We start from the raw sequence: 16,918 nt of genomic DNA on the forward strand, positions 1-16,918 counted from the left end.
TATATACATACCTAAATAATTGTTCCAAGATGCTAGATTTACACTTTGCATTATAAATACAGGAGCAAAAAGATAAAATTCAAGTGTATGCTTAAGAGGCTCTCACTTATGGCTTGAAAAGTATTGTTAAAAATTCAATTTAAAACATAGGGGCAAGGCAGGGTGGTTATTTAATTCTTGAAAGATGTGTCACTGTGTTTCAGAAATCAAGATACAAGTATTAAAGCCAGACCCTAATCCACCTACTTCTACTATTGAAGGCAGGTCAGGCAAAGGGTGGGATAGGGAGGGCCATGAATTCACTCTCAGATGGTGGGTCAGTTGTAGGTTTTAAAGACAATGGTATGATTCCATTTAAAACAAGCTTTGTATTTGCAATTAATGCTGGCTTGATTTCCACAAGGTAAGTGCCATTACAGCATTGCCTGTGGGCCAGATGTTTCACTCTCCTTGCCCAACAAGTTACTCTGAAATTCCCCAAAATCCAAATCAGCTGACCCTACCATCACCACTATCCTTTAATTATTTCTCCCCAATTTCACAATCATCTCATTACAGCTGAAATGTCTGTCTGTCCTACCTCCATCCCAAGAGTTTCTCTTTGCTCCTCAGCCTGCCTGTTTTCTAACCTAAGCAGGCAGTCAACCAGACCGACCGATTGTTCAGCAGAGAACATTGACGGAAATTTTAAAATGCCCTGCTTTTAATTGCAGGATGTTCAGAAAAACAACCTTCTGGGATTCCTGTTCATAACTGTTCATAACATGCCTCCCTACCCTAGCCACTCGGAGCATGCAGTCCTGTAAATATCATTTCTAAATTAGGAAATACAAGTAGGTTGACAATTAGGCAAACCACAAAACCTTCTGTGATTGGAAAACCAAGTGTCCTAGATATGGATCTCTGTTCAGTCCCGTTTTAGATGCCTGCCCTGCAAAAATGTTCTTTGAAGTAGCAATCTACTGTATTCATTATAGATTTCTTTATTAAGTGATCTAGGCTCAGATTTTTATTGATTATTTTGAATAATGTTTAGAAGATAACTTTTAGATTATTCATGCATTTTGATCAAAAATTTTAATAATACATTAAAAAATTACCAAAACATGAATTTTTTTGCTGTCTGAAAGGTCTCTCAAGACATCTTACCTCCCCATGTATTAGATGCTGGAGCCATCGTTGAGATAGATTGCATGGATGGCTGAAATGTTGGCTGAAGATCAAGCAAGTCATTTGGCACTTTGGAAGTGCTGTAGGGTAAAAATAAAAATAGCTACTTACATTAAATATACTTAATGTAAATATTAAGCGGTTAAAAGTCAAACTTTTCTGATCTTTTTGGCTTGGCTGTACTTTGGGAAAAGTAGTATGCGATTTAAAAAAAAAAAAAAAAAATGGTTTTCAGGGGTCAAGTGGAAGTGACTTCAAACTGAAAGCACCTCTTTTGCTCCCCATGATAAACGTTCCTCGACAAATCAAACTTGTCACCAAGCTTATTCAGCATATTATCCAATTGCTTAGAAACAAAGACTTGCATTTTCAAAAAGAAAAAAAAAAGTGTCCTTCATGGCCAGAAATATCAAATGTGCTTTACAACCAATGAGGTACTTTTTGAAGTGTGGTCAGTCATAATGAAGAAAAAGCAAAGGACAACTGTTCATAGCAAGCTCCCACAAACTGCAATGCAATAACGATCAAATAGCATGTTTACATAATCCTCATTGAGGGATAAACAGAATCACTTCAAATGTTTTGTTTTTCTACCATGTTCACACATGGCAAGTGTAATTCCTTTCACTAATACCTTCTCAAAAAGATTTCTATAATAAGTGAAGTACATAAGTAATTAGACTGCAACATTTGAGACATAATTTGAAAAGTAATTTTTATAATATTGTCAACTTTCAGATGCTACACACACACACACAATGTTAAGGACTAACCGAAGTGCAACTATTCAAATTACATTCAGACATTAATCATCATACCTCCAGGCTCCAGTCCAAGATCAATAAATCAATACCTAAGGGATTATAGTACTTAAACATTTCAAAAATTGACTTTTATCGGATTTCATTTAAAAATCTCCATGAAAAATTGTTTCCTAAGCTCCTTTATACATCATTTCTTGTAATGCTTACTGGAACTGAATCTACAAAAAGGACAGTACCAAGTCCAGTAGTGAAACCTACACTCCATGGTCAAATTCAGAGGGCAGCAAATATGCTAATAGTGGTGCTGGTGTTGCAAATACTGGGCTAATTCAGGCTGATCTGTAAAGGAGAATACGGTTCTTTATGTATACCGGACCGAAAAGCATAAATAAACATATACAGGAGTCAGATTGGCTCCTGCTTCCTCTTTTGCTAGACGAATATCTGTCACATGTACAACACAGCTAAACAGCAGCTAAAAAAATCTTATACCTGTTGGAAGAACTAGGTGTTGAGAAGAGGTCTACGGCTGCAGTTGTGCTGATACTTCCACCCGAGGTTGAACTGGGTGATGCGGCAGTTGTTGCAGAAGATGGATAGGATTTTTTTGCAAGTTCCCTCAAACGCTGTTCCTGTTATTGGGAAACAATTCTAACCATTTAACAGATATATGAAAAAAGTTTAACTAGTCACAAATGGAACCGAAAATATTCAAATTAGCATTTAAGACTTATTGGAAATTTAACTGGAGGAATCATTTTCACTCAGGTCGTAAGATTTAATGAACATATAGGGATGGGGGAATTATAGGTTTGTTTAAACTGTATCGTAATATTCATAGAATTAAACTGTCTTAAAAATGTTACTTTGCCAAGTACAAAAGTAAAAAAAAATGCAGGACTTGAGTTATTCAATAGGACACCGGATGATTAGTTGGATGGGAAGTATGAGAGGGCAAGGGGATAAAGCAGGAGATTGGCACTGCATAATGATACTCATAAGATCCAGTGCTGGCATGATGGGCTGAATGGCCTCCTTCTGCGCCGTAACAATTTTGTGCTTTTGTGATAGTGAATTTAAAAGGAAGAGTGACTAGCTCTGAAGAGTGAATCACTTACAATGGTATACTTTTGTGAGCAAGGGAAGGAAGAAATACACAGTCTAATAGGAAAGGGATCAAGGGAATAGAAATGGATTTCATGGGGAAGATACACTTGCAGAGAACAGAGAAAAGATGGAGTAAAGCAAGCGAAAAACGTGGGTTTTAGGAGTGTGAGGAAAAAATAAATAAATAAATAAATAAATCACTCTCTCAATGATGATGCAAGATACTTTATCAAAATGTCTCAACATTCTTACAAGTACACAAGCCATTGGTAATGGCTTGAATTTTGCTGGTTTTGGGAAGCAGAATAGGGAAGGTGAAGGAAGAATTAAAAAAAAAAGCTATAGATTACCTTGAGTGCTTTCAACCGGGCCTGTTCTTCCTCCAAAGCTGCTTGTTTTTCTCTTTCATCTACTCGGCTGAGTGACATGCCTGTGTTAGAAAGTGATGAGACTGCATTTGAAAGGGTGGTAGCTCTGAGGGGAGAAAAGAGAAAGAAACAAGATATTAGACCTGAGCTTCAAGTGAACTATGTATATTATCTTACAGATCAGTGACAGGTCCCAGGAATTAATTCCCATTGTACTTTCCTAACTCATATGATAAACTGCATGCCTTCTGAAATTGAACCTTGGAATAGAATTTCCAAGATAACTTTCAAAAAGTAGTTACCTAGAGATCAGTTTTAGCTTCACAAAACTGTGAAAATAAAAGCAAACACTGCCGAATCATTTAAAAAGTGTACAAGAGATCATTTGTCAATCTTACCACTCTCTTCCCGCCACTCCAAAAAGAGATTAATAAACTAGGCGTGTTACTTTCAAAACCCCCAAGGAAATTCATAATAGGTGTACACTGGATGGAACATGCAGCTGGCAGCCCATTTATCATTCACCCTTTGCACAATTATGATTCACTCTTCACTTTTCAACATTCCTGTGGACCTCTCTTTAAAGACAATATGGTTGTTGCTGCTATGACAGATTACAGAGTCAGAGCACAGAAGATGCCCTTTGGCCCTTTGAGTCTGTACCCCCTCCAGTGCAATCACATCATTCCAGATGGCAACCAGAACTGCACACTGTACCCCAGCCATGCCCTAACCAAAATTTCGTACAGCTCCAACATGATCTCCCTGTTCTTACAATCTCCTTTGTCTGGTTACTTCTTACCAAGTATATGACCTCATACTTTTCAGGATTCAATTCCATCTGCGGCTGATCTGTTCATCTTAACAACCATCTGTACCTTCCTGTCACTTAAAACCTTCTTTCTCACTGTTAGCCACCCAGCCAATCTCCATAATCACCCATTTTCGTGCCAATTTGGGTCAACATCAGTCAACAGACCACAACAGCCAGGAAAAACTAGCCAAACTAACCCACCAAAACAACAACAACAGAGCAGACACCTGGATAAGAAACCTTAAAGATAGGATCCTGGGACAGGCAAAGCAGAGACAAGCACGGTAATTCCTCGAAGCCTGGTACTCCACTAAGAAAGCCATCAATAAGTACAGAGCTAGACCCCATATACATTCCATTGCGAAGGAAAACCGGAAGTGAGGTAATCCAGCTCAACGGACTCCAGCGTTTAAATAACAGGCAGAAAAACACAACAGTGCTGCATCGGAGGCTGCACTGATGTTACCCAGCAGGGTAATGAAATGACTGCGGAACAACAAACCAGCTCAGCAAGCCAACCTCAAGAAAAAGTATATTTACTCCAGAGCAAGGTTAAAATAACACATCAAATGGTGAGGCAAATAACTGAGATAGTTTCAAAAGGAAACTAGTTAAGTTCATGAGACATGGAACTGGAAGGATATGCTGTAAGCTAAGATAAAGTAGATGGAATGGGAGAAGACTTGTGCCATGTAAACATCAACACCGACAAATTGATCAGAATGACCCATTTATGTGCTGTATACTCAATATAATTAATTACATGCAACTGGACTCTGAAAATATGATACTTTTACAAGATTTATCGTATGATTTCAATCAAATGCACAACTTAGTAGGAAAGAAATTGCCTAACATCCCCACACTGCCATACCATATAATTTACACACTGAAAACATACAAATAAATTTCAGTAATAACACAAATCATAAGCAGTTCAAAAACTTCAGGAACACAACTTTAAAGAAAACAGCAAAGTTCAAGCTGTTGATTTTATTTAAGCAAACAATGAGTTAAGACTCCTAAATCTAATTTTAAATCAGATTCCCTGCAAGTTATGGAGACAATGCATTACTGCTCTCAACACAAGAAAGGCAGTGATCAAAAATATCAACTTCCAAACAAAACAATTGTTTGCTGACTGAGGTAGCAAGTTGTTCAGGCCTAATTAAATGTTACAGAAACTAAGATAAGATGTTCCCAAAGTCCCTACTTGTAAACCATCACTTCTCTCATGATCACATTGCAATATGCATTTCTTTAGTTTAATATTGACAATTCTACACAGATTTACATGCGTGTTTGCTCTTTATGATTGTTTGAAAAATTACTCTTGGTTAAGCCTCAGTGAGCATTTTTTTAAAAAATCATATTGCAGAGAGAGTAGCAGAGTTATGTACCTCATGAATTTTCAGGTAGAAGGTCCAGAAGTTTGTTTTCATGGTTTTCTAAAAGTCACAAATCAACTTGACTTGAACTTACTCGACACTCTGCAGAGGGCAGGGGATTTGTAGGGTTAGGGATGGGAGTGGGGGTGTTGAAGGATTTCCAGTCAAGATATCAGATGGTCCTGCTGAAATTAATAGAACATCCTAAAGTTTTCTTTTGCAGGATTCCCATTACCCAGCCTTCAAGAGTTGGATTTGAGCTATTTACCCTTTTTTCTCACACAACTGCCTCCAACACACCTGTCCTCAAGGGTTCCATTCTAAGCCAGACTCCTGTTTGGACAGGAAAGAAGAATTTATCGTCCCCTTTAACTTCACATATGAACACTAAAGAAATTTGGACCTTTTAATTGCAACCACATAATAGACAACTATGGCCAATCTCCCCAGTACCTCCCTAGGACTTCAAAGTTCAATTGTGTGCAAAAAGATGCTAAAGTCTATCACTGTTTGTGATTTCTGGATCAAGTGGAAATAAAGATTTTGTTCTCCTCCAAAATTAGTTTGCTGCACCACAGGGATTCTTTAGTCAGGCACTCACCAACTGACATTTGTCAAATTATGCTACATGAAACAGCGAAATAATTTGAAGTGGCAAGTTCAGCTCGTTTTTTTATTCATTCAAATGCACTGATGCAATCAGTTAGAAAATTGTGAAATTCGTGTGTGCAAGAGATTTTAATTTTGCCAAACAAATGTTAAGGATATGTCAGTGATTGGATACGGATATATCAGCATTAACCTTGACAACTCTGTAGTCTGCCAGGCCATGGAATGCAACCAGATTGACATGACTCGGGCATTGCAGTCTTGCCACGCCAAATACAGCCCCAACATTGTTTTCACAGAATCACTACAGAGCAGGAGGTCATTTAGCCCACCTCTCCAATAAGCATCACACGAGACACCTTTTTTGGCACCTTTCTCCCTAATCCTGCACATTGTTTCTTTTTAAATTTAGGTTTCTTTGCATCTCTAGTTAATTCTTGTAATATGCAAGAACAATTTCTTTAGATTAATATTAATTTTAGGATGCTAGTTCACAACAGCAGGAGTAAAATGAAGGTTGATCTTAAAATGCATTTTGTCTAGGTGCTCTAAACGTAGCCAACTATTTTTATTTCAAGAAAAAAAAACGGACCCAGATTACTTTTGCCCTTAAATCTTTAAATTCAGGCCACACACTTTTTTCCGATTTAATTTGTAATGATAGGATTTTCTGTTGAAAATCAAGTAAAAGGTGTTATGAAAATGAATTTTGAGGGCTTCAGTACAAGAGGAGCATGCTGATGATACAAAATGGAATATAGGAACTGTACTAATTACTCATTCGTGCTACATTGGCATAGATAACGTTAGGATATAGGGAAAAGAAAAGTGAACAAATTAATTGCAAGGCAGAATGTTGCAAGAATTAATGCCATCTGATAATTCTGTAGAAGTTGGACTTGTAATAACATTACTATAGTTAATTGATGGATACATTCCAAAGACCCCATTCTGACAGAAACTCCATGCAATTCTATTGAACTTGGGATAGCACTATAGATGGCTCCATAAGACATAGCAGAAGCAGGACATTCAACTCAAATCTACTCCACCACTCAATGAGATCGTGGTTGATCTGATCATCCCCAACTCCACTTTCCTGCCTTATCCCCCTTAGAGTTAAAAAAAAGTCAGCTTGTTTCAGACTTGAATATACTTAACAACCCAGTCACTAAAGCCCTCTGCAGAAAAGAATTCCACAGACTCACTACCCTCCAAGAGGAAAAGTTGCATCTCATCTCCATCTTAACTGAGCAACACGTTACTGATATTTTTGGCCTCTGCTTCTAGACTGTCCCACAAAGGGAAACAACATCTCAGCACCTACCCTACCATGCTGAAAAATCTTATTTGATTCAGTAAGATCTCCTCTTATTCTTCTAAACGCCAATAAATACAAACCAACCTACTCATCCTCTCCTCACAAGAGAATCCCTTGGAACCCAGGATCAACTGAGTGAACCTTCCATATAATCTCCAGTGTCAGAATATCTTTCCTTATATAAAGGGGGCCAAATTTATTCAAAATATTCCAAGTGTAGTGAAACAGTGCCTTGTACAGTTTTAACAAAAAGTTGCCCATTTTTATACTCCATTCCCTTTGAAATAAAGGCCAACAGTCCATTTGCATTCCCTATTATCTGCTGAAATTGGATGCTAGCTTTTTGTCATTTATGCATCCCCAATCCCTCTACGCTACAGCTTTCTGAAGATTTTCTCCATTTAGATAACAGTCAGCTCCTCTATTTTTTCTGCTAAAGTGAATAAGCTCACGTTCCCAGATTATATTCTATCTGCCAATCGATTTCCACCCCCCCACATGCCTCTGCAGACTATTTGCATCACCTTCATCACTTGCCTTCCCGACTATTTTTGTCTTATTGGTCAACTGTGTGATAGTATATTCACCTCCTGCATTCAAGTCATTAATGTATATTGTCAATAACCGCGGACACAGCACTGTTCTTTATGACACTCTCCTAGTTACCCAGCCTGGACATTGTCTACTAAGGCAAAGACGATAGGCACATCTGCTTCCATCGATAAATCCTGTTTAATTGTTCCACCATCAGTTCTGGAGCAAGGTAATTGAGTCAGAATAATAAAGTTTGCATGGATCTTTAGTTGCATTCAATGAGAAGTTTGCTCAAAGCTGAGTTTGCTGATGCTGCAATCGTGGATGGCGCACTCTCACATGTAGTTGCAGTGCCAAAATTTCAGGCCCTGACTGCATCAAAAACGGCAGAAATGAAACTCAGCTGGAAAGACCTTTAACTAAAAGCTGTAAACAATGCTACATCTTCTCAAGTAAAGAAATAATTTTTTAAAGAAACAACACTAATGGCAAAACGTGCTGCTTCACTCCCTAACTTCTGGGGGTGTGTGATTAGATACTGTACAAGACGGCTTTCACTGAATAAAACCAGTGCTTGTGACTGGGCAACAAGCGAGAGGTGGTGATGATGCAACTGCACATTGGATGGCACCAGCACAATCCAGTACTGACACCAACTGACCATCAGTAGTAGGGGAAAATGGGCCCACAAAAGAACACAGCAGACAGAACAGGAGTAGAGAACAGCAACTAGCATCTGTATGGTTGATGTCAGGAGTTACAGTGCTTATCTGAAGATTTCAAACAACAACTTTCGTTTATACTGGTGAAACGGTGAGTGAAGAATGAATTGGAAATAATGGAATTTGACAATAGGAAGAAAACAAAAAGTGCATGACAGACCTAGCATAGAACTGAGACGTCTGAAACCTCTGCCATTAATGGGGAAGCAAGGTACAGGGCCAGGCCAGGTAATGTGAAGAGATATTGAAATACTGATTCACAATATTTCTGGACTGAATAGTCCATTCTTGTTGTTATTGTGGGGGTTCAGCTGAATTTGAGGTTTAATGGCACTCTTAACTTGAAGATCAATTGTGAACTTCCATTTTACACAATTAGGACATCCCTCAGATGCAATCTCTGTAGTCTTGCGTAGCCATTTAAAGAGAAGGGCCCCATTCTGCTATTTAACTATGCTTCCTAGATTGGCATCCTTTGGGTAGAAAATGATAGATCCTGCTTTCCTGATATACATCAGCATTGCCTGCCTTATCCAGTCTAACACAATTCACAAAAAAAACATGCAAGTTTAAATCAATGCAACATTACCTGCTAGCAGCTGTCGAAGAGTCTTTAACTTTCTTGCCTTCCAATGAAGCCAGATGCTGTTCTAATGCATCAAGAAGGCTACTTGGTGCCTATAATATTAGAGCAAATGTCAGCTACAAAGATTGAGCAGTGAACTTTGTTCTTAAATAGATGCAGATCTTCAAGTCCTTGGCACAATCAATTAATTGGTGCAGCCTGATACAATTTTTCCTCGTTGTCAAGGTATCCAAAAGAATTACTACTTCAAATTACTACATTTCAAAGTTCTGTGAAATGAAAATAAAACAAAGCTATTCTAAAACAAAATATCATTAACATCAACATTGTTATCAGGACATTCTGATTTTTCAGGTGAAAACAGTTTCAAGATTTTAGTAGTACTGATAATTCTATCCGAACAAACTACTGCAGTTCTGTTGCTGACTTTATCAAATATTTTTAATTCACTTTAACAGTATCTCACGTAAATTTTCTTTTACCATTGAAAAAGATAGCCAAAACAAACTTAAATGCCTCAAACCAACCATTTTTATTCAAATTACCTCAGCACCAGAGGCAATTCGTAATTTTCATACAAAACCAACACAAGCAGTGCAATATTTCAAGGGGTCTGGGTGCCTGCGCCTGCTGTCAGGATTTTTTGCAGCTTTTGTAGCTGCACTAAATTTTATGCTTGGCCACTGGGAGGTTTAACACAGAAACATTGAAGATAGGAGCAGCAGTGGGCCATTCGACTCTGAGCCTGCTCTGCCATTCAATATGATCATGGCTCATCATTTGAGCTCAGTACCCTAATCCTTTGATCCCTTTAGCCACAAGAGCTATATCTACCCACTTCTTGAAAACAAAATATTTTGGTCTTAACCACTTTGAGACAGTGAATTCCACAAGCTCACCACTCAGTGAACAGATTTCTCATCTCAGTTCTAAAAGGTTTACCACTTCACCTTAAACTATGACCTCAGGATCTGGACTCCCCACCACTGGAACATCCGTTCTGCATGTAAGCTATCCAATCCTGTTAGAATTTTATAGGTTTCTATGAGATACCCTTCCCTCATTCTTCTAGCCTCCAGTGAGTACAATCCTAACAGACTCAATCTCTCCTTATACATAGTCCTGCCAACCCAGCAACCAAGTTGGTAAACATTTGCACACTCCCTCTATAACAAGAACATCCTCTCTCAGACAAGGAGGCCAAAACTGCACACAATATTCCAAATGTGGCCTCAGCAATGTCCTGCAAAACTGCAAGAAATCCTTGCTTCTGTACATGAATCCTCCTGCTATGAAGGCCAAGATATAGTTTGCCTTCTTTACTATCTAAGCACTTACTTTCAGCAACTGGTGCACAAGGACACCCAGGTCTTGTCGTGCATTTCCTTCTCACAATTTACAGCCATTCAAATAACAATCTGCCTTCCTATTTTTGCTACCAAAGTGGGTAACCTCACATTTATTCACATAGTGGATATGCCATGCATTTGCCCACTGTCAATCACTTTTCAATAATTTACTCATCAGTCTCCTGCCATAAATTTTGTGCCAAGAAATTAGTGCTAGAGAATTTAACAGGAAATTAGCAAGCTATCAGGATACATAAAAGCAGACAAAGCTTTGACAAGCACATAAAAAAAGGAAGAGACTGTATCAGAAATAAGTATTGGTCCCTCAGAAAATAAGGTTAGAAACTTAATAGGTGAGGAGCAAGGAAATGGCAGAGCTTTGAACAAATATATTGCATCTGTCTTCAGAGCAGAAGACCAAAAAAACCAAACAAATGAAGAAAATCAACAGGCTAAAAAAAAAAAAAAAGTGGACCTCAAAAGTTGAGCAGGGCAATAACCACAGTGGGGCAAGAACCAGTGTGACAGGAAGGGACAAAGAAGGGACAGAAGATACAAGTGTATGTCAGCAGACCAGAGTGTGATTAATTTTCAAAAGATTTAAAGTCCTGTATTTGAATGAATTTGGCATTCATAACAAAAGGAAAATTAGCACAGATATAAATATTGATAACTTGATAGACATTACAAAAATAGATAGAAGGTCACCAATACTGGCATTGACAGACTGGAATGAAAGGTAGCTAGGAAAAAGTGGTAAAGTAGCTCTGCTCATGAACTGAATCATCAAGATATACAATCATTTTAATGTATAGATATAAATAGTAAAGGCAAGAGATCACTTGTGGGATGAGTTTAAAGGCTGACCCAAGAGTAGGACAAAGCTTACATGAAGAAATAAATACAGCACACGAGAAATGTACCACAATAACTTTAAACTACATGGAAATTGGGAGAATCAGTGTGAACAAGGTAGCCTGCAAAACGTGGCCAGTGTTCCCAAAACAATTGCATACAGCACTATCTTCTCAAGCCAGCCAGTGAAGAAGTCATCCAAGATATCCTAATGCACATTTAGACAGTCAAACATGTCTACGTTGAACATAATTCAAACTAAACTAGTTCCACCTGCCTGCTCCTGGCCCATATCTCTCCAAACCTTTCCTATTCACCTAATTATCCAAATGGTGCATTTGTACTCACATTCACAGCGTCCTCAGGAAGTTCATTCCACGCACTAACCACCCTCCATGTAAAAAATTTACTTGAGTCTTTAAATTCCCTCCTCTCACCTTAAAATTGTGCCCACTAATCTTGAAATCTCCCATCCTGAGAGAAAGACAATTAACACTAACTCTATCAAAACCACTTATTATTTTAGGAGGTCACCTCTCAATTTCCTACGCTCCATTGAAAAACATCCAAGCCTATCCAGCCTTTATAACTCAAACTTTCCATAGCCACCAACATTCTGGTAAACCTCTTCTGAACCCTCTCCAGCTTAATAATATCCTTCCTGTAGCTAGGTGACCATAACTGGACACAGTATTCCAGAACAGACCTCACCAATGTCCTGTACAACCTCAACTTGACTTCCCAACTCCTGTACTGAAAAGGACTGAGCAATGAAGGCTAGCCTAATAAACATCATTTTAACCACCCTCTCTATACGTGACGTAAACTTTAAAGAATTCTGTCCCTGCACACCTACATCCCTGTTCTACAACACGAACCAAAGCTGTACCATTAATTGTATAAGCCCTACTCCTGTTTCATATACCAAAATGCAATACCTCACCATTTATCCAGATTGAACTCCATCTACCATTTTTCAGCCCACTGACCCATTTGATCAAGATCTCTCTGTAATCTTAGAAAACCTTCACTGCCTATGATGCCATCAATTTTGGCATTGTCTGCAAACTTAATAACCACACCATTTATATAAATGATTTGGATGAGAATATAGATGACAAAACAGGATGCAGGCCAATTCCTATGGAACACTGCCGGTGTTTTGAGAAATATCCTTCCACCATCACGCTGTCCCCTGCCGTTAAATCAATTTATGTACCTAATTGGCAAACTCACCCTTAATCCCATGTGATCTAACTTTTCTAATTAGTCTCCTATACGGAACGTGTCAAAGGCTTTACTAAAGTCCAATCAAACAATGTCTGCTGCTCTGCCCTCAATCTTTTTGGCGAGTTCCTCAAAAAAAAACTTAGTCAGGTTTGAGAGAGAATTTTCCCTCACGTAAAACCATACTGAACATCCCTAATCAAATTTTTGCCTCTCTAAATGTCACTAAATCCTATCTTACAAAATCACCTCCAACAATTTACCCCAAACTGAACTCCGGCTCATAGGTCTACAGTTCCCCAGTTTGTCCTTATAACCTTTCTTAAGCAAAGGTAAAACATTGGCCACCCTCCAGTCATTAGTCACCTCACCCATTGTTACAGATGATGCAGTCATCAAAACACAACAGAACTTCAGGTTCAATGAGAAAGAGAAAAGTGTGACTCCATAACTAATGTTTCAGACCGGGGACATGAAGTCAGAGCTGGCTAACATGAACTGGGAAGGTAGGGCCAGAGTTGTAGGGACAGGCTTTAGGGAGGTATTTAATAAGGCCCAAAGAGTTATCCCAGCAAGACAGTGAGGGTCCTAAGAAGAAAACACCACCCTTGGTTAAATAAGGAAGTTAAGCATGGTATTGTATTGAAAGAAACACTGTACAAATCTGCAAGGATTAGTGGTAGGTCAGACAATTGGACAGATTTTAAGAACCAAAGAACATACAGTAATGTATATGAAGTACAGAAACAGTATGAGACAAAGCTAGATTGTAATAAATCAAACAGATAGTAAGCGTTTCTATAAAAATTTGATTAAGAACAAAAACCAACTAAAGCTAGTCTTGGTGCTCTGGGGAATTGATAACAAGGAAACAAAGAAATGGCAGAGACTTTGCATAGGTACTTTTCATCTTTCTTCAAGGTGACTGGGAGGAACGAACTTAAAACGATCACTATCACGAAAGTGTTAGAAAGCTATGGTACCTAAAGGCAGGCATGACCCCAAGGCTTGATGGCGTGCATCCAAGAGTCTTAAAAGGAAGTGACAGCACAGATAATGGACGCATTAGTTATAATCTTCTAAAGCTCCTTGGATTTTAAAAGGGTCCCAGTATATTGATAAACAGAAAATTGACATCTTTATTCAGTAAAGGATGAAGGCAAAAGATAATAAACTCAGCCAATGAACCTAACATCCATCACAGAGAAGGAACAGACCCTTCAGTCATCCTACACTCCAAAGAAAAAAGTCCCAACCAATCATTAAAGTACATACGTTAACAATACAAAGTCAAGATAGAACTTGCTTACAATGCAACATATAAGCAAGCACTTTCCTATACTAACCAACATTAAAAGATTACTACCACTCGGCTTGGTTTATAGCAGGATACTAAGAATAAAATCACAATTTGATCAGGTTTGAGAAAGGAAATTCACGTTTAGCCCATCTATTAGAGTTTTTTGATGAAGTAACATTCACAGTAAACACAAAGAACCCGTAATATGTGGTGTGCACTTGGACTTCCAAAATGCATTTGATAAGGTGCCACGTGAAAGGTTGCCGCACAAGATAAGGTGCCGGGGTAACACATTAACATGGATAAAGGATCGGAATTCTATTTCCCAGAAGTTAGCGGGGGCCGAATCTATTCCAAGCAGAGTCAGATAGATTTGAGATAGTCAAGGATGAGACAAGAAAGCAAAGATGTTGTCAACAACAGACCAGTCTTACCCTTGTTTAACAGTAGAGCTGACTCAAAAGGGCCAAATGGTCTACTCCTGCTTGCAAGGCCATTTTCTCACGTTATCAGCATTATCTCACAGGAAAAAATACTAGAGAATTGAAAACCGAGTCCTTTGGACAGTGACCTGACTACGTAATTTTTTTTAAACAAAGTGTGTAATGAAATTCTTTTATTTTTCATTTTGAATAATAAATATCTGCTTTAACGTTGTACTCCTTTATGTATACGAGAGCAGTAACTTGGCAAATTTTGATTAATACAGTTAAAAATGGGTCTATCACCAGGAAATAAGCATTCTAAAATCACAATGTGGGTCCAGCACCCACATCTAACCGGGTTTTAAATGAATGAAAGCAACCTCTAAAGATATACAAAGGCATTTTTCAGTTACATTAGGGGTCAATTCTCTAGTAAATAAACTAACGTTCGAACAATTTTGTTTAACAGTGTTCTGCATCCAAAATACCCAGCTTAATCTTTTTGAAGCAAAAACAGAAATTGCTAGAAAAGCTCAGCATGTCTGGCATCATCTGTGAAGTTCTTTCAGTTTTTATTTTTTGAGGTTCAAAGGTCTGCAAATGAATGCAATTAGCAGAAACACTTCAGATTAATTCAGCCTGGGCAGAGCACTTTTATGACCACAGCTTGCTTCTCAGCATAATGTTTTTAAAACTAGTATAAAAAAATCATGGCAATTTCAGGTGCAGAGAGAACAATTCGTACTTAGAACATTGCCAACATTTGCGCCAGTTACGCCAATTTTGGCAGAATTATGCTACAGGTTTATTTTCAGAATCTGAATTACATGACATATTTCAAATTCTGTGACAACTATTATGAATCACAAGTCTGCATATTATGGTCAGTTGGCAAAACACAAGATTCTTAACATCAAGATCTTGGTTGAGTCTCACTGTTATGAAGTCATCCTTGATCAAGGGACTGCCTAAAAACAAATGGATCACAATCTACTAATCTGCTCAAACGAACTGAAAAACTGAGTAATAATGTACTGATAAAAGAGGCGCCTACCTGAGAAAGGTCTGGTATGTCTCCCCTGTCAATTCCAACTTGCTGTGTTTAACAAAGAATACCATAGTTATAACAATAATATTTGCCAAATTTTGTAGTTTTAAAAAAGGCTTGCAGTTCAAAAGAAGCTTACTTCTGCAACTTTGAGGAATTCAGAGATCCTTGTCATTCTAGTAAGGAACTTTTTGTATATATCAAGAGCCTCCTTGCACTGGTTTTTCTTCATGTCGAAATATTTCTCTAGTAGAGAAAGATTAAACATGTAAACAAATTAAATGCATGTTAAACAAAATGTTAACCTTCTCAGGCAGATTATGCAAGTGCTTACCAGCCACACTTTCAGGTTCAAGTTTCAGTATTAGTCAGAACTTGAGCCCATCACCTAACGTTTAGTCTAATTTTATCAGGTTCCCAGAGAGAACATCCTGCCATTGAGTTGGGCACTACCTCAAAATGAGCATCAATTGATGATTCAGAGATAGTGGAAACTGCCGATGCTGGAGAATCAGAGATAACAAGGTGTAGAGCTGGGTGAACACAGCAGGCCAAGCATCATCAGAGAAGCAGGAAAGCTGACGTTTCGGGCCTAGACCCTTCTTCAGAAATTTCTGAAGGGTCTAGACCCAAAACGTCAGCTCTTCTGCTCCTCGGCCTGCTGTGTTCATCCAGCTCTACACCTTGTTATCTCCATCAATTGATGGTTCTTTCCTTTTGGACAATACAACACTACTTCTGGTCAGCCAAACTTTCAGCAATACCGATTTATGAATACAAAGTAATTGATAGAATAAAGACAGATAAAAATATTTTTAGAATACTTCAGCATGTGTGGATGGGTTGGATTTGTCCTACCTTTTATGTACAGGACATACTTGGGCAATTTTCCACACTGTCAGGTAGGTGCCACTGTAACTGTACTGGAAGAGCCTGGCTAGGAGAGCAGCTCGTTCTGGAGCACTATTGCTAGAATGTTGTCGGGGCCTATAGCCTTTTCAATATCCAGTGCCTTCAACCTTATATGCAGCCACTCCACAAACTCAGGAACCATGGAGGTAACAAAGATGAACTTTGTCCTATCTTTGTCTCAATTATTTCTTTTTATAATTTCTAATTAAAATGGCACTGAATTGAGGCAACTTATACACCTGTTACCACACTTTCATAAATTCAAGTGGCGATAAATCGCCATTCTATTGTACGTTAAATGGGGTGAATCAAATTAGTTGACAACTGGTATCAGAAATGCTGGAGACCACTGGAGACGCCAAGATGGATCATCCACTTGGCACTTCTGGCTGAAGATTGCTGCGAATGCTTCAGCCTTA

At 38.3% G+C, this 16,918-nt stretch overlaps 1 protein-coding gene across 9 annotated transcripts in view; it reads right to left on the reverse strand.

Moving 5' to 3' along the window:
• The window catches only part of picalma (phosphatidylinositol binding clathrin assembly protein a), a 124,538-nt gene that overhangs the window by 50,074 nt on the left and 57,546 nt on the right, over positions 1–16,918 (reverse strand). For all 9 annotated transcript variants that reach the window (XM_048598481.1, XM_048598482.1, XM_048598477.1 and 6 more), the window contains exons 7-12: positions 15,727–15,833; positions 15,594–15,635; positions 9,387–9,475; positions 3,392–3,515; positions 2,427–2,566; positions 1,150–1,250 (exon numbers count right to left, since the gene is read on the reverse strand). In XM_048598481.1, the coding sequence (XP_048454438.1) occupies positions 1,150–1,250; positions 2,427–2,566; positions 3,392–3,515; positions 9,387–9,475; positions 15,594–15,635; positions 15,727–15,833 (603 nt within the window). The remainder of the gene's footprint in view (positions 1–1,149; positions 1,251–2,426; positions 2,567–3,391; positions 3,516–9,386; positions 9,476–15,593; positions 15,636–15,726; positions 15,834–16,918) is intronic.

The sequence above is a fragment of the Rhincodon typus genome, chromosome 6 (assembly GCF_021869965.1).
Source record: "Rhincodon typus isolate 14 chromosome 6, sRhiTyp1.1, whole genome shotgun sequence".
NCBI lineage: Eukaryota > Metazoa > Chordata > Chondrichthyes > Orectolobiformes > Rhincodontidae > Rhincodon > Rhincodon typus.